General features: G+C 45.2%; 1 protein-coding gene across 7 annotated transcripts in view; it reads left to right on the top strand.

Annotated features, from left to right (window-relative positions):
• Nucleotides 1-24,799, top strand: part of CUX2 (cut like homeobox 2) — a 281,755-nt gene that overhangs the window by 174,495 nt on the left and 82,461 nt on the right. For 4 of the 7 annotated variants that reach the window (XM_075898702.1, XM_075898709.1, XM_075898707.1 and 1 more), the window contains exons 2-3: nt 2,478-2,588; nt 6,711-6,758. In XM_075898702.1, the coding sequence (XP_075754817.1) occupies nt 2,478-2,588; nt 6,711-6,758 (159 nt within the window). Of the gene's footprint in view, nt 1-1,868; nt 1,948-2,477; nt 2,589-6,710; nt 6,759-24,799 lie in introns of those variants that run through there. The other 3 variants (XM_075898706.1, XM_075898703.1, XM_075898705.1) reach the window with 3 other exon arrangements.

A 24,799-nucleotide genomic window follows, 5' to 3' on the forward strand; every position in this document is an offset into this window, starting at 1 on the left:
CAGCCGGTCTGATGGCCGAGTGCTGTGATGTGCCCAGTGTGGGCACTCAGGGCACTCCAAGCCAGGACTGCTTTGCAAGCAGGGCACCCCTGAGAACTGTCTGTCCGGGGTGGGGGTCGGGTCCCTTTAAGCACAGCCCTCGGCTAGCCTGAGGCAGCAGCTCCACGCTCTAAGTCCTCATCTGATGCCCTGCCAGCCCTGCTTCCGGCCATCCTTAACCCCGGTTCAGGGTCCACTCTGTGTGGACATGCTAGTTCGAATTAGCAAAACGCTAATTCGAACTAGTTTTTTAGTCTGGATCTGTTAGTTCGAATTAGCTTAGTTCGAATTAACTAATTCGAACTAAGTTAGTTCTAATTAGCGCTGTAGTGTAGACATACCCTTGGTTCCCTGGATATTGGGCCACATGTCCTCTGTGGAGTCATTCCTCCCCACATCTACTGAAACCTAGCTTGGCCTCTTATCTGGAACTGCATCAAGAGCTCCTCCACAGTGCCAGTGAGCACGCTCTTGGGCTTCTGGCTGCATCTGGGTCTTGTGGGCACTCCTGCTGTGACTATGACCATGCTGGTGAATGAGGCCCTCTGGCAGCATTTTCTTCTCCAAGCAGTGACTTGCAGCTTCAGTCCCACCTGCTGGGCAGAGCAGGCCGTAGGAAAGGTCCATCCCATTGGTACATTTCCTTCGTAGGGCAGCACTGGGAGACAGAGAAGCAATCTGAGATGAACGTGGATACGTTCTGACCCTCTGACACGAGTGCTTCAGCCTCCAATATATCAAAAAGCAATTAATAGAATCTTCCCCCTCTTACATTTTATGGTTTGTGTCTCTTCCCTGAGACAGAAGGGTGGTAATTAGAATCTGTGTTAACAGATAAATTTTAATGAGGTTTTGATGGCTGGAATATATACTCTTACTGTATCCCTATGTGCAATGAAGGCCTTTGCATTTTGCCACTTTATATGGCACTGACATAAATTTTTACAGATGTTCTCACCTGATATGAGTCAGATAATTTGTGTTTCATTATGCGGGGAGATGGAGAGGAAATGCCAGGAGAGAGAAGGTGAGATGTAGTGGGGAGAGCCTGGGAAATAGAAAATCTGGGTTCTGTGCCTGGTTCCACCGCTGAATTGTTCTGGGAGAAGGCACTGAATTGCTCTGTGTAGAGATGGGGATAACACTAGTTCCCCAGTTCTGTAAAGTGCTTTGGGGTCTGAATGGAAAATACCAAATAAATGCACACTGTTATTTCTACCTAATCATCATCGTGATTCATTATCCAGTAGCCAGCCTTTCCCAGCAACAAGCTGTGCATGCAAGCTATACGGGGATAAAGGACTATAAATGGGATAGCTAGTCCCATTGATTCCTTTGGTACCTGACTTTCTTCCAAAAGTATTTCCAGCACGTACTTGCATGTTTGTAATAAGTGTGATCACGTATGTCAGTTACAACACTGGGTCTTGACAAAGTAAGATTTGATTGGTGCGCCCGGAGTCCCAGGGCACGCTACACCACAGCCTGACTTGTGCCCCCCCACCTCCTTCCAGTGGTGCAAACAGGCAGCAGCGCACACCAATAGACTAGGGTCTGAATTATGCAAATGAATTCCATGACTGTTAATGGGGCCATGTGCTCCCCTTGTGAAATTTGCAACTGCTAAAGTCAGGAAGAGAAGAAAGGGTGCAATGAAAAATACATGCCTAACAAATGTGGCTATGCATAGTGTTTTATCTCCCCCTTCCCTTCCCCAGCCTATATCTGCAGGCTTGGAGGGTGATTTTTTTTTTAAATGCCATTTTAAATCCTGCATCTGATTGCGGTTTCACACACGCAGGTTAGTGTTCTTCAAAACCAGCTTGATCTGAATCCATAATTCTTTAATGAAACATTTCCCTGCACTTGAAGTGAACTGTGCATGATTTACTGCGGGATACCCAAAAGGTCAGTTTACTTAATATCGGCACCTTCATTTTTCCAAATTCTGCTGAAATTAAAAAGCCATATATATCTTAAAAGGCATATTTATGAACACTTAAGCGTAAGTAAGTCATTGTTGGACTTCTTCCCTCTCTGCTGAAATATGGAATCTGGCAGCGAATCGGGTTTAGAATGAAATCTGGCAATACAATATGCTGCACTTTACTATTTTGACACTACCACAGTGATGTTTTTTTGCAGTTACTGTGGAGCTTATGTCACTGTTCCTTTTGGGAGCAAAGGGAGGGAGGAGAGGAGAATATTGATTATCAGAGTTTCTTGATTATCTTGCTTTTATTTTAGTTTATTTTATTTTGCATTGGATACATAGTCTCTTCAATTATTCATGCAACCTCCTTGTCGATATTGCACATGTTGGCTTTGTAAGGGAGGAAAATAAAATGCTTGAGAGAATTATGTGTATAGTTTTTTTTTAAAAAAAGCATCAAAAACATCTTTTTTCTGTTTTTTGTTTTTGTTTTGTTTTGTTCCAGAAGGAGCTTAATTCTGTTGCTTCAGAACTGGCTGCACGGCAGGAAGAGAGTGAACATTCTCATAAACATTTAATTGAACTCAGCCGGGAATTTAAGAAAAATGTACCTGAGGTACAGTATATTTGCTGTTATAGAATTAACTCAGTAGGACAGCATATTTTCCTCTGTTCAAACTAGATTTTGAAAATCGTAGACATAAGTGACTAACAAGAAGGGAAGCTAATTAGCCACAAAGACAAATTATAGTCTCTAACCTTTGGGTTTTCTTTATTGCTTATTTTTGCTGTGCTCATGGCGCCATTGTATTTAAAGGTACTGATCCTGGGAGATGCTGCACAGTTTCTGCAAGGTGCTACTCTCACCTCAGTGATATGGAGGGAACTCAGCATATTGCAGCACCTCTCAGAATCGGACCAGACAGCATTTCCATAAACAGAACTTTGGGTTTATAAAAAGCAAGTGTTAAGCTGAGATCCTGGCATCCAGCTCTCAGCCCAGATGGGATTGGCACATTTTTATTTTATTTTTTTCTAAAATACACTTTATTTTAGTCAGTTTGACTGTTTGTTAGGATTTTTTTGCCTCCGGTTTCAGATGCTATTTTCTTGCCTGCCTTTAAAAAACAAAATTATAAGGGGAGACTTTCAAAGGCTCCTCTACCCCAGGCAGGCAGGTACCTACCACCCACTGAAAGTCACTGTGAAGGGATAGTGCCCTTTTGAAAATCCACCCCTTTGTTCATGAGACTCAGAGGGCCTGAAGCTAGCATAGCACCTTACTCCACGAGTAGCCTCACTGTTTCCAGTAGCAGGAGGTATGATGCTCTCCTTCGTGGGAACAAGGCAGGCAGGATGGGGCTCATAGAGATTTAGAGACAGGCAAGGACCTTTATGGTCTTGCCTGAAACATTCTCATTTTCCTTCTATCAGTTTTCTGATGTTCTGCCCCATAAAATTTAAGGCTGGGCTGAAGGGAATTGGGTCCTCCAGCCCCAATGAATTGCTGTGGCCTTTGGATACCTAACTAATTTCCTCTGACAAGTTTGACAATCCCAGTCTAGCTGCCCAAGGAATGGACTGTCTTCCTGCTAATGCCACTTTCCCATGGTAAATTTTCCTGATATCAAGCCTGAGATCTCCCTCTATGAATCTCATCTTCTTGTCTAGAAACCCTGCTTTCCCCTTGGTCTTTCTGCTGATGATATGTCTGTGATTTGTCTTAAATGGATTTTGCACGCATTTCAGTGATAACCAGCACTTTCTCTCACTACAGCATAGCTTTTAAAGATCTTAAAGCATGTACAGAAATTTGACACAGGAATGCAGCCACTGAAATGCAACCACATCTGGGGTGGTGGCTAACAGCTCTCACTAACAGTAGAGAGCAGGTTAGAACTGGAATTGAAAAGTACTTCATGCAACTGAACATGAAAAAGGAAATGAAGGTGATCAGGATGTAATGGTTATACTTTGGCCCATCACCGAGGTGAAAAAGTGCAAGGGGCTTGTTATCCAACACAAAGGGACAGAACCTCTGTGGTCTATCTAGCAAGTAAGTTGGCAGCTCCAGCAGCCATTTCAGTACTGATTCCGATTTAAAGGGTCCACATGGCAAAAATAAAAGGTGGCCAGCGTAGATGGGAGCAGCAGCTTTAATGTTTCCTTCCTGTTAATTCCAATGAGAGATTGGTGTTCTCTGCTCCTGTCAGTTTGCCTTTTCAGCAAAGGCCCTGGCGGTCTGTAATGTGAGCCATGTGCTCTGGGAGTCTATTTGTTTAAAATCAGTAGGTGAATTGGGTACAATGAAAGAGTGTGTCCTTGGGCCTGATCCAAATCCCGGTGAAGACAAGTGAAAGCTTCCTGTTGAATTCAGTGAAAGCTAGATCTGGGTCAAACGACTCTACCCACAAGACATGTCTGATGCAAGAATGCATTCTGCAAACTTCCACTGCTTAGAAATGTCGAACTAACTCAATTCTGAGTGTGCATGCACTAGCTGATAGCTGGTATGGATAGAGTTAATCATATCTCCCTGAGCAAAATGCCTATCATAGATGTATACCCTTATTCCCAGAGCAATCCAGATTTTGCCTTCACATCCATGTGAATGGGAGTAACTCCAGTAAGGCCAGTGGAGCAATTCTGGATTTACATGGGTGTGGGAGCAGAATGGGCCAATATCCAGGGTCCCCACTGGGTTCTGTAGCAGTGGATTTTCTCCCAGAAGAGACCACTGGAGTGAATGTTCAAGATCTTCTCTGAGCTTAGATAGAAATGGGCATCTCGAAGAGAAGTCTGCCTTTATGGATTGAATCCTGGCTCCAAGATGAATCAGCCTTATAGGCCCCACACTTCCCAGCTCCTCCCTTGCTTGGTCTTGGCTCAATGCCCCTGTTATCCAGTGTAGGCCTCCTTTCCACAGGGTCTTTGTCTCCTGCAGGGCTTCATTGTGAGGCCTCAATGGAAGTCACCAAGTGCATTTCCATTTGGGGCACATGACAGGGTTTGAACCCTGGCCCCCAGAGATGACGGATGGGTGCCCATTTCCACCAATCCCCTGAATTGTCTCCCCCTGTTGGCTGCACTTGAGAACTAGCCAACACTGCTTCCACTGTGAGGGGAATGGATAAAGTGAGTGTACAGCTGATGGAAGGTGCTGGAGCATAAGGGTGTCTCTTTATCAGGCTCAGGAGACACTTCACTGGGCCCTGTGGGGAGCCAGCTCCAGGTCCCCTGGAAGGGGTGGGCCTGGGAGTTAGCCTCTTCCAGTCAGCTCTTCAGTGCTGCCAGAGCTGCAGGGTGCATGCCACTAGGGGCTCTTGTGGTGATTTAAAGGGCCCAGGGCTCTAGCTGCTGCTGCGGCCGAGGTAGCTGTGGTGGTGGCCAGGAGCCCTGAGGCCTTTTAAATTTCCAGACTAGAGCTGCCCCCTCCAGCCCCTTTGCCCACTCCCCATCAGCAGCCCTGCGGGCTTGCCAGACTTCTCATTCCCCAGGGTTCCAGGCAAAATTGTTCAGCCCATCATGAAGCCTGTAAGGGCATGTCTTCGCTGCTCTGGTGCCCAAGCGAGCCAGAGTCATGTTACCTCAGGTTGTCCACACAAGCTGCACGCTCAGCCTGGGATTAGAGTGGAGACATCTCTCAATCCCCGTGTCCCGTTTGGTCCTTGGCTCACCATGTGAGCCTTTCAGTAAAGTACCTGCTGGTATGATTTGTGACTGGAATTTCAGAAGCATTGCTCCCACTAATTGTCTTGCTCAGCCCCTCTGAAATTCAGGTCCATAGGAACTGGCTCGGCCATTGGGTAAGGTGACTGCACTAGCTTTGTGAGAAGAGGAGGTGCATGCTTACCATATGCTGGGCTCCCATGAGTTGTATTCCCCATGACACAGACAAGGTCAAGCCACATACCTTGGGTTATGACAAGGTTAGCAAGGATGTGACTGGGTAGCTTTGTGCAGGCAGTATCCTCTGCAGCACTGTTATCTGGCCATCACTGTAGCCTCAGGGAAGAAGTCTCCTCTGTTGATATCTCCCCCTTCCATAGCTTGGCCATGCTTGGGTGGAAGCAAGAATCTAGAGTCTTTGAGGCAGTGATGTCTCCTTGTAAACACAAGTATGCAGAAGAGCAGTTAGTGTAGAGAGCACATTCAACGCCTGAAGAATACTGACTAGTTCAGTGTCTTCCTGAATTACGCACACTCCCCTCAGATACTGCATGACACCAATGTTGCCTTCGACGCTGGGATCACAGTTGCAGCTCCTGCTGAACGTGGCCCTAAGAATGTTCCTTTTGCCATGTAGGAGACCCATTTGTAGCTGCACTGGGGCACTGTGCTTTGAAAGGCTCATTGGCAACAGATGCTGCAAAGGACGAATGTGTCTTGGTAGGCAGAGGACAGGAGGGGAGGGTTTGCTTACCCCCAGTGAAGAAAAAGTTGGGGAGGGAATAAGATTAGTGTCATTCTGCTGGCCTCTTGCAAAGACTCATTTAGTGTAGACATGCTGTGGATTGAAACCCTTTTCACCCTTTGTCAGCTTTTAGACTGTGGTAGGCTAAGAGTATTTATTGAGAAGATTAAGTCCAGTCAGGGCACCAGCTCTAAAGCTTCAGAAAAGAGACAGACAATGGCTCATGTCCATAGTTCAGAGTGTGTAGATCTGTAGCTATGTACAAATACCACTGCAGAATCATACGCTATCTGATTCTGGTGAACTCTCTGGTCTCTCTTTCAGGAAATCAGAGAGATGGTGGCTCCTGTCTTAAAGAGCTTCCAAGCAGAGGTAAGAAGCCATCACTCGCAAAAGGTACTCTGTCATGATGGTGTTTGCAGCTGGACAGATTAGACAGAGATGGAGACCAGGGATAAAAAAAAGCAGACAGACACCAAGATCAAACTGCACAACACTTGCGCAGCCTGCTCCTCTTTTCCAGCTCTCACATGCTTCCTTTGAGCCCAGTGAAGCCAGTTTCATCCTTTCGTCCATCCCTCTCCCGGTACTGATTGCTCCTAGTTGGTACTGTATTCCCCCACCTAGTCATCTTACAAGAGGTCTTAGGCATTTTATATGTGCAAATGTACTTTCCCAGCTTAGGTACCAGTCTGACGTGGAGAGATTTAAATCCTTCCACAGGGGAGGGCAGTGTGGGAGAAATACCACACTTCAGAACGTTTTTTTAAATGATTGCTCTTCTGGGGGGCTGCTTTCTGTGTTCTTCTAATGTGCTTAGATTGAAACCCCTAGAGAGATGTAGGCACTCAGCGCTCACCACCAGCAACACATTAGAATCTGTCATCTGCTGAGCACTACATTACTTTAAATCTGTCTCTTTGGAACACCAGAACGGCATAAAAAATATTAAAGTAAACAATAACTGGATTTACACAAATGCGGCTGATTTCCATATTTCTCATCACTTCATTTTATTACTCAGTTTACTGATATGCTCATTTATTTATAGGGCAATCCAGTATTGATTCATTCCAATGCACTATGCATAAATACACAAAAGAGAGTGATAACAATAGGAATACATTTTCAGGGTTTTAAATACTGCTTTTTTCCCAATAGCTTTCATTAGCGCCGCTAGGAGGGGATGAGCTATATGCTTTGGAAGGCCCAGCCTGTCCCTATATGCTTTGGGAGGTGTGACTCTGAATTCACAGCAGTGTAACTCAGATCAGAGTCTGCCCGCCTGACTCCACATTTTCTTTAGAATCCTCTTCACTGATTCAGCTTTTCCCAGGAAGGTTTTTGCCCGGGGGGTTTGAGGAGCTGACTTTGGAAGACGGATAGGAAGAGGTCTGTAAGGCTTTAGATGTGTTGGCCCCAATCCTGCTCCCACTGAAGTAATAAAAGTATCACTGAATCCACTGGGTGCAAGATTGGGCAAGTTATTGGGAGAGGAGTTGTTTTCTGACTCTTTGCGGGGCTGTATTCTGCCCTCACTCACCCTATGCAAAGCAGGCTCAGAGTCAAAGTGGCTGTGCAGGTGACATTTGCTAACTTCCTGCTCTGTCTCCATTTGGTTGGCTCTGATCTTTGCAAGTGTCATCAGTCAAAACCCTTCCTCAGGTCAGTGGGAATGTTGACTGAGTAAAGGCTACATTGTTTGGCCCATCCTCAGTCCCTATAAGGAACAAATGGCTAAGAGCCATTGTGTTAAGTGGTGAGCAGCATCTTTCTTCAATGAAAATCAGGATAGCGCCATCGACTTCTTCAGAACGATATTGATTTATAACAACTGGCAATCTGCCCCTTTGTTTGGGTATTAGCAGGGGAAGTCCAGAAATCCAGAGAACTTTGGGCTCTTTGCATGAAATCCTCCCCTTCCAAGCTTCAAGGGCTGCCAAACCACTCACAGGTAGAATACCTGGTGATGCTGGATTTTTTTCCTGTGGCTTATATTTCATTAAACATGAATATTTACAAGGGAGAATACAGCACTACATCATATTAGTCATGGGGAGTAGCCAATAAACCTTGTGATAATGTCAAGGTTCCCCCTTGTATTTTTTCTTTTAAACGGGAAGAAAAAGAATTTTTTGAAGTAACAACCTGTGTTTCTGAAGTCACCATCACAGATTGTGTAGATTTAAGTGCCGATATCTTCTATATGCAGATTCTTAATAGGAGGGGGAAGTTGTGGGAAGGAGAAGGGAATAAATTGTACCCACTGAGAATAAAAACAGCTTTTGTTTTCCATCCTGATTAGATAAAGGCTGGTTTATTTCCTTGGCAGAGAATAACAAAAAAGCTGCCCGTGACAGTAGCTTAATGGCAACAGCTTGAAATGGACAAAGTTTGAATCTCCTTGCACAGAGAGAAAAGAGCAAACCAAAAGCCCTGCTAATTACAAAAGTTGCTTTATGAAAGATAATTCAAAGCAATAATTTAGCAAACATAATCAAGTAGCGCAGATGGGGATTTTGATGAATAGTTTGCAACATGCAATTAGCAGCTCTTGCAGTTACATATCATTAACCCTCAGAGCACAAAAATTATTTTCTCATTATTAGATGAAAAGGTAAAATTAAGCTGACTAGACAGTAAAGGAACAAACTACAATTAATTACCTTCATTTATTACAGTCATTATTTTAAACTTATTTTTTTTCTCCAATAGATAGATGAAAACATCTAAATTAAAAGTTTTGTTATGCTAAATCAGAGGTGAAACTTTCCAATCCATCTGTATACTGGAGCAGCTCTGCTGTGGAAAGGAATGCTTCATCTTCCACTTGGCATGTCTGATTGAGCAGATATTTTATTGCAGATAAAAAGACAATTTAGCAATAATAAAAGCTTTATAATACATCTTGTTAAACACGGGAAGTAAATTTAAGGGTTGAGGATCAAAGGCTTTAAAAAAATGTTACACCCTATTTCTTGGTCCTGGGTGTATGTTGTTTACAGAGAGAGCCCACTAGAGCCAGGTGTCCTTCTTATTCTGTATCTGTAAAGTGGCTACTGCATTTTGGGGCCAATATAAATATGTTTTGTTGAAGCAAGTCTCCTTTGGTTGATATGAAATGAACATTTCTAAAAGGCTGTGGAAATGGAGCATCTATGCCTGGAATGTCAAATTCCAAATTCTCCTTTGTGAATCCCAGACAACCCAGTTGAAGTCAGGGGAGTAACTGGGAGCTGAAATTAGCTGTTGGACCCTTGGGGGAAGAAAATTCCTCTCACGCAGATGCCACCACACCAGTGAAATGATGCTAGGAATGCCTGACTACTTGCTTCCTTATGGGGAGTTGAAAAGATGGAATGTATCCAGCGGTAAGTTAAAACTTCCCTTGCCTTTGGTGAGGAAAGCCAGTAGAGTACTCTCTATGGGCATGTCTACACTAGGAAATTATTTCAAAATAACTAAATTCAACTTAATAACTCCTGATTTTACAAAATTGAAATAGCGTGACCCCACTACAGGGAAACCTCGAAATTAGTCCAAGGCAGGTTTTGTTAATGTGGATGTGCTACCTCAACTTAGAGCCCCAGGAAGAACTGGAGAGTATTACTTTGAATTACTCTAGGGACCAGAGTAATAGCGGTACCAGGGCATCCACACTATTGCTATTTCATAATAACTATTTCAAAATTAGTGATATTCCCCGAGAAAAGCAGGAGTTCAGATTTTGAAATAAGAGGCCCATTATGCCAAAATAACGGGGCTTGGTAATGTGGACACGCCACTTATAAATTCAACTTTCAGGGTGTTATTTCGAAATAAAAACTTAGTGTAGACCAGGGCTAAATGTTCAACAGCAAGGGAATTGTGCATCTTTCTCATGTGCCAGATCTGACCACTGGAGTATAATGCCAAAATGCAGGTAAGAGAAGAATGTTTGCAACAGAGCCACTTTTGAGTCTCAGACTTTGTCTATACTTCTAAAGCCACAGCAGCGCTTTAAAGTGAAAGTGTGACTACGGCAGGAGCACTGGGAGAGAGCTTTCCCAGCATTCTGTGTAAACCTCCTCCATGAGAGAAGTAGCACAGAGCACTGTGAGGCCATTTACACTGGCAGTTTACAGCGCTGTAACTTGCTGCACTTGGGTGGGAAAGGTTTCACACCGCTGAGCCAGAAAGTAACAGCACAGTAAAGTGGCAGTGTACACTAGCCTCAGTGAACTTTTTGTGGCAAACTCCCAGTGCCATGAATCTGTGTCCAGCAGAGCTGGCTCATGCAGAAATGAGAACAGATGGGGAAAAACTTCATTTTTTTTCCTGCAAGAAATGTTCCTTTAAAGAACCAAGTGTAAAGTTTGGAATGTGCCTTAGGATATCAGATGGGTCTATTTAATAGCAGACATGTTTTATGTACATCTTTGGGTGCTGTTTCAGAGTCCCAAGCATAGCAGTAACTGGGGAATGTATGTGCATGCTGTTTAATTTCATTAAGGGAGGAAAGGGCCCAGACTTTGAATTAAATGGATGGAAACATGGCAAGTAATGAACAGATGTCAGAGATGTAAATCCTGTATGGAATGACAAACTGCACACAAGCAAGAGACAGAGCATGTGTGTGCACCTTATAGATCTAATGCCCATGTCTGCACATGTGTTAGTCAGTGGGGGGAGGGAGGGTTACCCTAGTAAGGACAGCAGGATGAGGACAGGTAAAGGTGGTAGGCGTTGAATACTAAGGGGCAAGTTACAACTGGTCTGCACAGGTATCTTGGATGGGGGAGATGGTGCAGGCATGTAGAGGCAGGCATGACTATGGTCCAGCTACCAGCATACTAGCCAAGCAGTGCTGAGTGGCATGCCAGCTTTGCCTTTTCATTGCTGCATCCCGCACCCAGCACTCCAAGCCATGCTGCCTGATAAAGGCATAATCTGCCTCCCCAGTGTTCTGTCACCAAGGGTGCTTCACTCTGTCTCCAGGATGGAAACATTTGGTGAGAAATGTAAATGTCTGTTGGCTTTTAGAAACTAGTTTAATATTATCCACTGGACCCAGTCTTCACTGGTAGCATTTCCTGTGGCTTCTGGGAAACTTGGCTTGGAGAGTTTTATGCACTGCACTCTCTTGACCTTGCCCAGTGCATTCATTTGCTTTTTGCTGCCATCTGGTCGGACACTCAAGCCAGGGGCCTTATCTTGAGAGTTGCTGAGCACTCAAAACTCCCGGTGGCTTGAGTGGGAGCTGAAGGTGCTTAGCACCAATTGGGGATAATCCCGAGATGTCTCTAATTTCTTTGGCAGCCCATGTTCTATTCTTACAGGCTTATCTCTACCCCAAGTAATGCACCTCCCCCAAAACAAGTCCAGACTGACAGGTTGCTCATTGCCCCCCGCATGTCATCTTTTCTCTTCAGAATTGTTGTAACAGCTCTCTGAGCAGCTTTAATTATAGATTAGAGCCTGATTCAAAGTTGTCAGCATTATTAGTGGATATAATTAAAGACCATCTAAAATTTTAGGTGTAAGACCTCAACTCAGAATTTTCTTGCTTTGTCTTTTTATTTCCTGACCCATAATGTTGTCTTTAAAGCACATCAAGTGTTCTGTATTAGTGCTAGCGGGATTCAAGTCACTTACTGAAAAGTAATTTGCTTATATATAAAGGACCTTTTACAGACCCAAGCTTTTCTGGTGATATGCTGGATTTTTGAAGTTAGCAAATCCAGGAGCTCCTTAAAGATGTAGCACAAGTGGGATCCATGGACAGTTCATAAAATGGGTGAAGGCCTAGAAGGGCTTCTGTATATGAAGAGACAAATAGAAGATAGAGTCTAGTTCAGAGAAGAGGTAGAGAAAAGGACTCCGAGAGATACAGACTCACAAATGATTGTGAGAAGGTGCGTCTGGTTCTCCTAGGGCACCTCTACACAGTACTGTTATTTTGGAATAACTGATGTTATTTTGAAATAACAAAGAGCGCGTCTACAGAGCAAACTGTTATTTCAAAATTATGTTGAGACGAAGGACTTCTTACTCCAACTTTTGTAGTCCTCATTACACGAAGAGTAAGGGAAGTCAAAGGAAGAGTGTTCTTCCTTCGACTTCCTGCTGTGTAAACAGCACTAAAAGCTGAATTAAGCTATTTCTACTTCAGCTTTAGAATTGACATAGCTGAAGTTGTGATCTTAATTAGATTTTTGCCCTGCTGTGTAGACATACCCTTATATACTAAGATAAGGCACCACTCTAGGAATCACATTTAAAGTCGACAGAAGAAAATACTATTTTACATATTACAGAATTGGCCTGTGGAACTCTGTGCCACAAGACAGTGCTGAGGCCAATTGATAAGTAGGATAAAAAAAAAAATCAGACATCTTCTACAAAAAGTTCTTTCACAAGAACCCTGCAGTATAAATGTAGCCTATGAGTACAGAAGGTGGGGGACCCAAAAGAGACTTTAAAGTACACTGCCAGTAAAGTCTTCTGCTTAAAAACTCCTCAAGGTCATAGATTCCCTGACCTTGGTAATACACTGCCACCACCCAAATGCGAACCCAGGAAGACACACGTGATAATTGCTTCCTGTTGTCTACCCCAAACTCTTTAACCCTTCCTCAGGAGAGATCTTGAAAACAATAGCTGACCTTTTAGTCTCAAGCACATACCCACAGAACCTCTTGCCTTCTGGAACACAGGAATCCGATTATAGTCTTTAAAGGGTGATCTATTAACAAAATAAGAAAGACATACTTGGTAAAGCATACATGGCTGCTAGATGTTACAGAGCAACTGAAAAAAAAGATTAAAGCTCAGAGAAATTCTACCCTGGGATTCAGTTTAAAAGTTACAGTATAAGGAGAAGGCACATGGGCTCAGCACAGAGGAGTCCACAAACCAAAAAATAAAGAAAATAAACAGATCGCATCTAACATTCCCTGTTCACTTGCATATCTGCTGTTCCAAAGCTTAGTCCTTTCTAGTCATGGATATTGCTGGAAATTCCATGCTTTGTTCCTGGCTTAACTCATCTCTCCTCTGGCAGATCCTGCTTTTTCAAAATTTCACACTCTCTTTTCATTGGCTCTGCTGGGTCCCTGCCAACACTTCCTGAAGACCCAGAATCTCTTGGTTTAACCCTTACAGGTAATATAGTTAACTGAAAGGCTGGGATGTCCAGTAAAGTGTAATTTCCCTCCCTTTCATCATAGCATCTTAGATGACCCCTTGAAGCAGTGAGTGGCTGGGCACGCTTTCCTTAGGGAGGAATGCAGGTAAGGCTTGATGGCAGCATGTCTACAGGGAGGGGGCCAACCTCCCAGGTTACCTACTCAGTCTTCAGCCTCCCATACATTCAACAGAGTCAGGGTTCTTCTTTGCTGGGATTTCTGCTTATACATCTCATCTTCTACACACAGTGCCACAGCTCATCACATCCCACCCTTCTGAGCCTGGTGTTGCTAAAAACATTAGGACTGAAAGCTTGGACTAAAATGAGGCCTACGGCGTAGCCACTAATTCTGACCTCAACAGCCTAATCTGGCTCAGGATTTAGACTTCCCAGTATGGATCCTCCCTAGACTTTTCAGGGTTCAATATCCAGGTCCCAATTATATAGCATGGGCCCATTTCCAACCTTTTCTCCTCCTGTTCTGGGAGAACAGGTCTCTCCCATCAGCCTTGGTTTTGCTGGAGTTGCTCCCAATTCGTTCCAGTGTGATAGGAGGCTTGAACTCTTGAGTGCCCTTGTGCTGGTCTTCCCATGGTGCTTTTGCCATTGCTGGCAGAGGAAACACAACAGGTTCCACAATGTAACTTACACTCCACACTATCCTGCAGCATATCTAGCTCTGCAGAGATGGGGAGAGTGCCAAGAGAACAGGGAATAAACGGGGCAAGTCATTACAAGACAGAAAATTTGTTCCAGTGAGTGATTCTCCTACATCCTTGTATTGAGTAAAAAGCCCACATAAGCAAGCTTTTAAAAGCAGGTTTAGCTGCAGCACCATCTGTACACCCTTCTCTTCCTCCACTCCCACCACTCTTCTTTTTCACCAGTCACAGCCTGCTTCCCCCATCCTCACCCCAGCCCTTAAAGGCTTTTAGGAAGTTGGAAAGGAATAAAGCTTCTTCAATGACCCTTTCCCGCTGGCCATCTAAAATCAATGTGCTCCTCACAGCCTTGTTCATTTCACTCTGAAGCCTTTCATTGCAGATTAGACATCAATACAAGATGGTTTACAGTTGCCAGCTGTCAGTAAATGCACTAAAAATAAAATTAAACCCAACCATAAAAAATAAAGCAAAAAACTGTATATTGGTGAAAAGGACAAAATAATCCTGAAATATTTCCTCCCTCTACTTTGCTATATATTCTTTAATTGCCTATACGAATAGAGTTGTCTAGTGGTTAGGGAGCCAGTTTGGGATTTAAGAAAGCCAGGTTTAATTCCCAGTTCTGCTACTGCCTGTCTGTGTGGCCTTATCCAAGTTACTTAGTCCTTCTGCAGCTCAATTCCCCAATCACATACTATATCACTTGATGCTATGAGGATAAATAGAGTAAAGATTATGAGTTGTTCAGACATCTTGGTGCAGGGGGTCAGATGACAGCTGTAAATATACAAAAGGTATAATCCAAAATTGCCTTCAAATAATAATTCTCTGGACTGTACAGCCCCAACTATGAAATCAGGTAAGCCCCTGCTCTGCAGGGCCAGGCCTTTATGTATCTAATTACAGGATTGGGGCCCATTGGTGCCTTTTGTTATGTGCTGCAGTCTGCATTGCCTGACCTTTGAAAATGTGTCGTCATAATTTATGAGTGTCAGGACAAAGCATGAATGTTCTCAGTAAATGAATTACTTGCCACTTGGCATTCCTGTCTGGGCAGTTCTCCGGCAAAGCTTACAGCATTTAAGTCGTGGAATAATGCTTGCAGGTCGTGATTTTTCATATTAATTTTATCTTACAATATTTATAGAGTGGCTTGAATTTGTTGGGCATTTTGCAAACAGTCAATGAGATTACTCACAGGAGTAATGTTACCCCCCCCCCCCAAATGTATCGATTTAGACTCAAAATGGACAGCCCAGATTGTCTGGCTGTTGCAAGAAGCCCAGAGTCTCACAGCCGAGTCTTGTGAGCAACTCAATAATTCCCCCTTTACTCTGGGTGCTGTGCCATGTGGTGGTGGAATTCTTCAAGGCACTGAGCATTCTGGTTCCAGCCCAGCAAAGGCCTTCAGCATCTGCGTGTCTTTGAGCATGAAGGTTGTCCCAGTGAGGCCTGTGGCACTATGCAGAGTTTTGCTCGCTGAGAATCTGGCTTCAGGAGTTTTCCCAAGCCATTAGATGAAATATCGGCTCTCCCACAATGCAAGAGGGATGTTTTCTGAATGGTGCCCAGTGGCACCACCAGGGATCCCTTCCCGTTTCCCCTCTGAACGACTTGCCTAATGAGGCACTAGTGACTTGCCTGGCAAACAGTAAAATGGGAATGCAAGTCACCTGAAACATTCTCTTTAGCTATGAACTGTGTGTTGGAAGATATCAATGTCTTAGCTTAGCTCAGATCTGCACTTACCCCAAGATTGATGCTCTGGAAATCCATTTCCCGGGGTTTGACTTAGTGGGTCTAGTAAAGACCAATTAAATCAACCGCTGCTGGCACCTCTGTCAACCCGGTCATGGGGTCACTAGGAGTAAGGGAGGTCAATGGGAGAGTTTCTCTTGTCAACCTCCCACACTGGGGATGCCACAGAAATTCAACTTAAAGTATGTTGACTCCAGCTATGATATGTTTGTAGCTGGCGTGCTGTATCTTAGGTCAACTTTCTCCCCCAGTGTAAACCTGTCCTTAGTGAGCTCCCCTCCTGACTTTCTGGTAGAACCCACAGAGGCACCAGCTGATAAAAGTGGGTAATTGTTTTACTCAAAGTTTTCTTTGGAGCCAAATCCTATGGGCTATAAAAATCCATCACCACCCCTTTGAACCAGAGCTAGAACAGCTTCCAAATGTATTCCCTGGGCCTGCTGTTGTTGTGCTGGTCCCAGGCCTTGTTTAAAAGTTAGCAGGTGTCCCTTTAGCAAGGTACTTCCCAGTCTATCACATCACACCAACTGCTGATCCTTCGCAGTGTTTTCCCATCTAATACGAACAGGTGCTTTAAAAAAAAGACACAATCTGCCCAGGGCTAGGTCCATAGAGTAGTGTGCATGGCTGAAATTTTGAGGTCTGACCCCTGCACATGCTTTCTCCCAGAATCCGGGAGGTGGACTGGGCCTTGCACGCAAAAGGCTTACAGCAGGAGTGACCAAGTGGGATGCTCTATTCATTAACTGATTTTTGGGATTGATCTTGAGCACCCAAGCCCTGCCTGACTGCAGGCCTGATGACAAGGAGGGCAAGCAAGGCAGTTGGCCCAGGGCCTGGAGATACAAATGAACCCAGAACTCCCAGCTGGTGCTACTATAGTGACAGCCAGAACTGTGGACCCTTTAAATTGCCCCAGAGCGCAGCCACAGCCCCACTCCTTCTGCCCAAGGCCCCATCCCTTCTGGGAGTGCAGAGCTGGCCCCGCCCCCACTTTGTCCAGGGGCCTGGTGAGTCTGTCAGCCCCCCTGCCTGGCTGAACTTTGCAGTTTGGAGATCAAGGGTGGACCAGTGGTTAGGGTGCTGGTCTGGAATGTGGGAGACCCAGCTTAAATTTCTGGCTTTGCCAGAGACATTCTATGATACCTATGAGTATCTCTGTGCAATAGAGATGCTGTATTGCTCTATCTGTACAATAGGGAAGTATCTGTAGATTAGGCAGTGGCCTTCCTCATGGGGATGCTGCAAGGATAAATACATCACAGGTTGAGAGAACAGCCACACTGGGTCAGATGAAAGGTCCATTCTAGCCCAATATCCTGTCAACTGACAGTGGCCAGTCCTGGGTGCCCCAGAGGGAATGAACAGAACAGGAATCATCAAGTAATCCATCCCTTGTTGCCAGTTCACAGCGTCTGGCAAACTGAAGCTTAGAGACACCATCCTTGCCCATGATGGCTACTAGCCATTGTTGGACCTATCCTACATGAACTTACCTAGCTCCTTTTTAAACCTTGTTATAGTCTTGGCTTTCACCACATCCTCTGGCAAGTAATTCTACAGATACTTCAGTAATTGGGGACCATCTACACCATAAATACTTAGCGAAATGTCCAAGATCTTGTGATGACTTGTGATGTCCCCTCAGACCTTTGCATAATGGGAGGTTGCCTGTATGGAGGCATCCCTGAGCTGTTGGATCTGACCACTCACTGCCCCGAATATCTTAGAGAAGAGGTTTGGTTATTCTGATTTCTCATACAGAACTTCTCCTTACAATTACTCCTTCACCAGCTGCTTGGTTTTGGCACACTAATAAATAAGATACAGCTTGGATTTTATGGTGTTTGAAGATAACCATGATTCCCATTATGCGAGCAAAGTTAGCAAGGGGTTAGTGTGATGAGAGGGAGAATTCCTTGGAAAAAAATCTAATGAGATTAACATCCTTTGACTTTAATATCAGGAACTTTGCCAAAGCATCATTGAGCTTGTCAGGAAGTATTACCACAAAATTAAGAACCAGCAGCAATTTTCTTTCATTCAGTATCATATGCTTTATACAGTAAATTATTAATGCTTTTTTCCCCCTCTGTTAAAGCAGTTATTTGCAGCGGTCTTGGTATATTTCTCATTAGAAATAACATCATCTAAAGAACTATATTGATTATTTTTTTTTAATCTTAGATTCACAAACGTGAACCACATATTTATATGACATTCCCTTTAACTAGAATTCTCCTGCTTTATTTTTATGTTATTGATCTTTTTGACGTGAATTGCTTTTTGGCCTCGTGAAAATGTTGTAAGCTTTCTGACTTCAGAGAAATAGAGTCCAACTTGAGTAGTGCTGGAAAGAAGGATAACTCCTATGTCCCAGGGTAATATCCAACATATTTAATGACAGTTAAATGCAGTGGCTCCTTAGTGTGTTTTCAGAATCTCAATGTTTACACGCATTTTAATGGACTGGGTGGCAAAACCTGAGTGGTCTTTGGAAAATATTTAACCCTTGCCCTTCTGAGCTGCTGGCTAGCAGGGCAGCAGAATGCTGGGGAAAAAACGTGGCTTTCAGACAGCAAGCATGTTCCAGATTTAGCTTTCATCCCAACATTTCGTTTCATTTCACTGTTAGGCCTGAGCGACGAGGGGCTCGGCTGATGACTGGGTGATGACTGAGGAAACTTGTGGCCATTAGCCACAGAGCAGATACGGCCTGTTGGCAGCTCTTGGTCAAAATTGTCTTTGATCCCTGTCTGAGGCCTACCTATGGACTGAGCCAAAGGTCAGTGCAGGTGATAGGAAGACTCCCCACTGAGTTGGATGGGCTTTGGGTCAGATACCGTGTTCCGGTGACGTGGCCAGTGGCAGGCCACGTGGAGTTTGGTGCACGGCCTACTAAGGTTCCCTGCACTCCCTAGGCAGGTGTGAGGATCCACGGACTGGCAGGTAGAGACAGGTCTGAAGCCCATGTCAGAGCTGGGATTGGGACACAGGACTTCCTGCAACAACGTTTGGTTTCTGCTGCGCCTTCCCCCAGGGTCCCTGGCCTTTTCCAGCACTGCAGGCTGGCCACAGGAAAACATTGCCCCTGACTGCCTCACCCTGGAAACCTGCCCAGCTCTCCCTCCTGAGCTTGGCCTGAACTCTCCTCATTCTGACCAGACACTCTCCCCTACCCTCTCCCTCTCCACAGCCAGCAGGGTAACTCTTCTGCCCCTCTTTAGACGTCATCCTGTCTGGGGATTAACTGCAGCCCAGCCCATCTCTGCTAGATAACCATGCACACCTCTCCCTCCTGCAGAATCCATCCCCCTTTCTCGGCTCTTGTGAGCCACTTCTAAAGCCATGGAAGCAGCTGGGCTTTGTTAAGGGCTTTCTCCCTTGCAGCCCAGCTCAGCTGGGACCTTTTCCTCCCTTTCCAACCCAGCCTTCATTTTCCTGCCTCTCCAGGTGGCTGAGGCTGTAGCCTTCCCTGCAGGATCCCTTGTTCCTTACTACTCCTGCCTTTGCTGCACACTCACCCGTCCCTTCCCCTGTCTATTTTCCAGAAATATTTTCTGGGCTAGGAAACCTGCCTGTGCTTTTGTCACCTCCTGTCTGCAGCCCTCTGTCAGCCCTGGGGCCAGACACTGCTGCAGTGCCTTCTGCATCCTTTGGGCCTACAGCAGATCACATCTGCCCTCCTTCCAGAGAAGCTGGTGTCTTCAGAGGTCCCTTTTGAGTGCATCTCCCTTTCCGTGCTCTCCTGTTATTGTCTATATTCTTCCTTTCCAGCAGTGCCTAGGACAATTACATTCTGCTCTCTCCAGCCATTATAAAGCCCTCATTCCTGTGCCCCTCAATCACTCATGTCCCCATTTCGGCTGGGACCCGAGAGTGCTGCCTTCTCCCCTTTCTTTGCACAGCCCCTGTCACTATGCCGACTGCTTGTCCCTTGAGTTCCTCAGCTATTGCAAGGAACGTGGCATCAAATGGGCCCCAACTCTGAAACAGCTCTGGTCTGTGGGTTTGCAGGACAAGATTCCCACTGTGGACATTATGCAAAGCTGAGGTGACACCTTCCCCTCTTGGGAAAGTGGCTGTCTCTGCCAAGTTACCGTGTGGCTCTCCTCTCCATCTGATCTGGGCCTCTCTGTCACTCCTGGATTGTAACACTCCAGCTCCCCTGCCCCCTCCCCCTGTGAGTGATGAAAATTAGGGATGTAAAATCCCATGTAACTAGTTAACAGGTTAAAGGGGAATGGGTAAGGGCTACAGGGGATAGGACAAACCCACCATGGGGCTGCTCTGGCCTGCAGTGGGCCCGCAGGTATGGAGCAGCCCCCAGATCACAGGAAGCTGTTCCAGAACCTGTAAGCCTCCCCCATTAAGGGTGAGGCTCACCAGTTAGCCATTCACATCCCTAATGCAAAAGGCGACCCCACTCCACAGGCAGAAACCTGAAACACAGGCTGATTTTGTGGCTTGTTTACAGTCATGCAGCAAATCTGCAGGTGAGTCAGGAAATGAACACAAAACTCTTTGTCCCAGTCCTGTGCTTTGCCCACTAGGCCGTTCTGCCTACCCCAGTTTTACAGCTTGAGGGATTTTTACACAAGTGCTGTATTGGATCGCGGCAGCAAGATATGTGGCTACATTGTGCAGTGTGTTCCCATTAACTCTCGTGGGTATGTATTTACTCCCCTTTGCCATGCCAACTTCATTCCATGCCAACTTCAGGCCAGGATACCACCATATCACTTAGCAGTGGGCATTCTTTTTTCTCCCTCACCACGTCTGGTTGGGGTGTGTTTCCTGGGAAGAGACTAGATGCTTTAACATGGAACAGCTTCAAGGCCAAGTTTGTACTTGCTTGGATGTTCAAGTCAAGATATGCAACTCCAGCTAGGTTAATTGCATAGCTGGCTTCGACATACCGTGATTCAAACTTTGGCGCCATCCCCACAGTGGAAGGTTGATTGGAGAAACTTTCCCATCGACTTTCTTTACTCCTCAAGAGGAATAGAAGTATTGGTGCCAATGGGGGAACTCTCAGCATTCGATTTAGTGGGTCTTTGCTAGACCTGCTAAATCAAACTTGCCTCAGTCTGTGAGTAATATAGACGTGGCCCAAGTTTCAGTTGAGATGCAGTGTCATCAGAAGAAACAGGAGTTAGGAGGGTTCTGTTCTTGCTCCTAACCTCGTCATGTGACCTGGGACAAGTCATTTAAGTGCTTCATGCCTCCATTTTCCTGCCTTTTAATGGAGGATGATGACACTGCTCCAGCTTTGTACAGCATCTAAGACCCTTGAATGGCAGATGCTATACATGGCCAAATGACTATGTGTTCACCTGGCTGGCAAAAGCCACACATTTTAGCATCTGTGGCTGTTGCTCAGAGAGCTTTTCGCTGGAGTTTGTTTTATTTCAGCTAGTCATTGGCCTCTGCCTTTTTTTAAATTTCATTACCAGCTTCACTGTGGCTGAAAACAAATTACCTTCTCATAGTCAACCCAGTTACAATCCTTTCTCCAGTCTCTGATCACATTGCTCTGCTGCCAGTTTCACAGTAATTCCTCTGTCGTGGTCACTTTGGTCTGATTTTTACTGCTTGTACTTTGCAAGGGCTGTCTGTCTGTGAAAGGAAGCTGCATTCGAAATTGGAAGGGCACTTTCTTATATCACTTTCCTTAAGGAAACCTAGTAGAACTTTTTTAAAGCATTTTTATGATCTGTAAAGAACTCCTGAGAAGTTTTGGCTTTTTTTTTTAAGGGGATCATTTTATTTATGTATGTGAATGTTTGCTAGGTTAGAAAGCCAGGCCTCATCCATTGGGTCTTCAGGGAAGAGCACAAGACACTTAGAAAGTTTAGTAGGGCAGGACATCACATCTTTAAATTGGAAATCTGATGAACTTAGGAAGGGAAGTGATCATTGTATATTTGAATTAGTTGGGAGTTTAACAAAAAATAAGGGTTTTAAAGAGGTGGAAGCAAGGATCCATTTGCTAACTAAAAAAGCAAAAAGTTTTGAAGCACTCACAGTGCATCTTGAATCTCCAGCAAGAACCGGGGGAACCATTAGGAGCTGCAATTTGGGGTACTTTTGCCAAACTTAATTACAATTTTATTGAGCCAACAGTCTGATGAACAATGTTATTAAAGGAACAGCCCCATATTTAAAACAGGTGTCCCTACTTTTAAAAATATGAGCAAATTGTCCCGTATTTTCTACTTTTTGACTCCCATCAGTAGTGGTGGGTCCTACTGATGGCCAGATCCTTGCTCACTGGCACAGTGGTGGAAGGAGAGAGGTTGTCCAGTGGCTGACGATGGATGTGCAAGACTGGTGGTCAGGCAAAGCTACAGTTCGTGGGAAAACGTCTCTGCCCCTCAGCTGAGCTCTGGAGTTGTGAGGAGGAAGCAATTTCCAGCCTGTAGGCCCCCAGACAAGGGCACTTCGCCCCCCCTTCATAAGCTGCCCCCACCCTAGGTCCTGCCCCAGGGAGCACGGGGCTGCTCTGTCCCTAGGCACCCTCCCCTGCTGAGCCACCTCTCTGGCCTGGTTGGCTGAAGCCCCTGCAGCCGGGGTCCCTGGGCTCTGGTGCTCAATGCACCCTCAGGCCTCAACCCCTTCCTGCCTGTGCTGTAGCCAGGGGACAGGGGGCAGCTGGGTTGGGTTGGAGGCCAGCAGCAGCCTGGAGGTGTGAGCTGCCTTCCTACATCTTTGGGTGACAAGGGACGGGCTGCTTCTATCCACAGAGGAGTGGGGGAGAGGAAGAGACGACCTCTGGAAAACCACGTCCTCCCCACCACTATGCCCCCCCAGCAGATCCCACCGATTCCCTCCTGCGCTGCGCCCAGAGGCTGCTGCTCGCCGCCCCAACTGAAATCTGGGGGCCTGTGACCCTGTGTGCCCATCACATGTTGCTGTGAGACAGTGTTGCACCAGGTACATCCTGGGGACCCAGTGAGGCCTGGCAGGTAGAGGGCACCCGGTAGGGAGGGTTGGGTCAGGTCGGTCAGTCACCCCCATTCCCAGGTGAGAGAGGTGTACGGGAATGAGTGTGTCTTTAGGCAAACCTTAGAGATAAGAAGGCAAATAAAAAGACTCCAGCAACACTGCATTCCTTTTTAACAGGGGTTCAGTCAACTTGATGTTAATTTGAACATTTGTAGTGCATAGTTCTGATTGATTGCCACTTAACTCGCTTGAATACGAGTAATTTTACCAGATGTCCCATATTCAGCACAGGGAAATATGGTCACCCTACATAGAACTCTTAGAACAAAGGATACCAGATTTGACAATAAGAGGACAACAAACCTGATTCACCTTCCCCCCCATGCCCCTCTAGTCTTTCTTTATTCTTTTGCAAGCCTTGTTTATACATCACACACAGATACACACAAAAAGAGGAGGGGAAAGGGATGCAAACTATGATTTTCCTCTCCTTCACAATTTTGTATGTAGCATTTGGAATTCTCCCTTGCTGTGTTCCTACTCTCAGACAAACAGACAAACACATCCTCTCTCTCTTTCATCCTAGATTTGATCTCCTTTTCGAAATAATAAAACCACCCTAATGCAATTTGCAACCTGCTCATTCTGCGATGAGGACGGAGGTGGTCATAACTTTGGTGGTTAACAAAGTTATGATACTGGGAAAAATCAACAGAGATAGGAAAGTTTAACCATTTTGCCAATCAATTATAACAATATTTCTGCTTCCAAATGTTTAAAAAGTTGGCTTCATAAAGTATAATCATGGCACAGAGGCCAGCATGACAATAGTAATTAATTAGGCTATTATGCATTCTACAGTGATAATTGCTTTGCTGGAAAGTCACCAACCATGAAAAAGACCCTGCATATAAATGTAATTCATCAATCCAAGTTGTTCCAGCACAGTTGCATTTTCTCACCTGGAGTCAGTGTGCACTCTGTAAGGAAACAAAAAAAAAAAAATGTTGCATCGATATGTAATAGCTGAGTGCTTGCCATGCTTGGGATCATCTGTGGATTTTGCAGGGGTGAGAGAGAACAGCAGTTAAGTGTAAGTTTAGCATCTCAAATGGTCATCTCTGTGATCGATGGCTGGCAGGAGGCATTTCAGCTCTTCTCCCATTACTGATGGCAATCAGGAGGGTGGGAAAACCAGCCACTCTGACAGGTTGTCCACAAAACACCGCACAAAGGAGCTGGGAGTTTGCGTTTGATCTGAGTGAGGGCCTGATAGGATTATACTCCTGTGGGCAGTGCCTCTATGCCACCACTGAGACTCAGGTGAAGGGAAGAGAGCTCTGGAAAATGTGTGGGTGGAAATTGGATCTTTATTCTGCAGCATTTGCTCTTTGGGTGGATTTCACCTCTGCGCAGAGAGCCTAATCCCATCTATACCCTCACAGTAAGTCTTAGGTCGTGGCACCTTAGCTTGGCTCTGTGCCCTCTTCCCAGGGGTGAATTCCATCCAATGAGTCCAGAGCCCTTTTGTAAATAATTCCACATCCAATCTTGTATGTATGTGGTTGCACATGTGCTTCCTTGTGGCATCCACCTTTTCTTCTTATCTTAAAGAGATGGTCTTAGATTTAAAATGGTCTCCTTTTATAAAACAGGGTCCTTGCCTTGAGTAACTAACACAAAGTTCAGTCTAAGTAGCTTTTCCCCTTTTGTGCAGTTGGTTCTCTCTTTGCCTTTCACTCTACTCAAGCTGCAAAAATCCACTGGCCAAGTTTGCTTTTTGTCAATTTCGCCTTTCTCACCTGCTCCAAGCATCTTGAAGCAGTGTTTGAGCAATAGATATCTTTCACTGCAAATGTTAGTATTAATTGAAG

Source organism: Pelodiscus sinensis, chromosome 15 (genome assembly GCF_049634645.1).
Source record: "Pelodiscus sinensis isolate JC-2024 chromosome 15, ASM4963464v1, whole genome shotgun sequence".
NCBI classification, from domain to species: Eukaryota; Metazoa; Chordata; order Testudines; family Trionychidae; genus Pelodiscus; species Pelodiscus sinensis.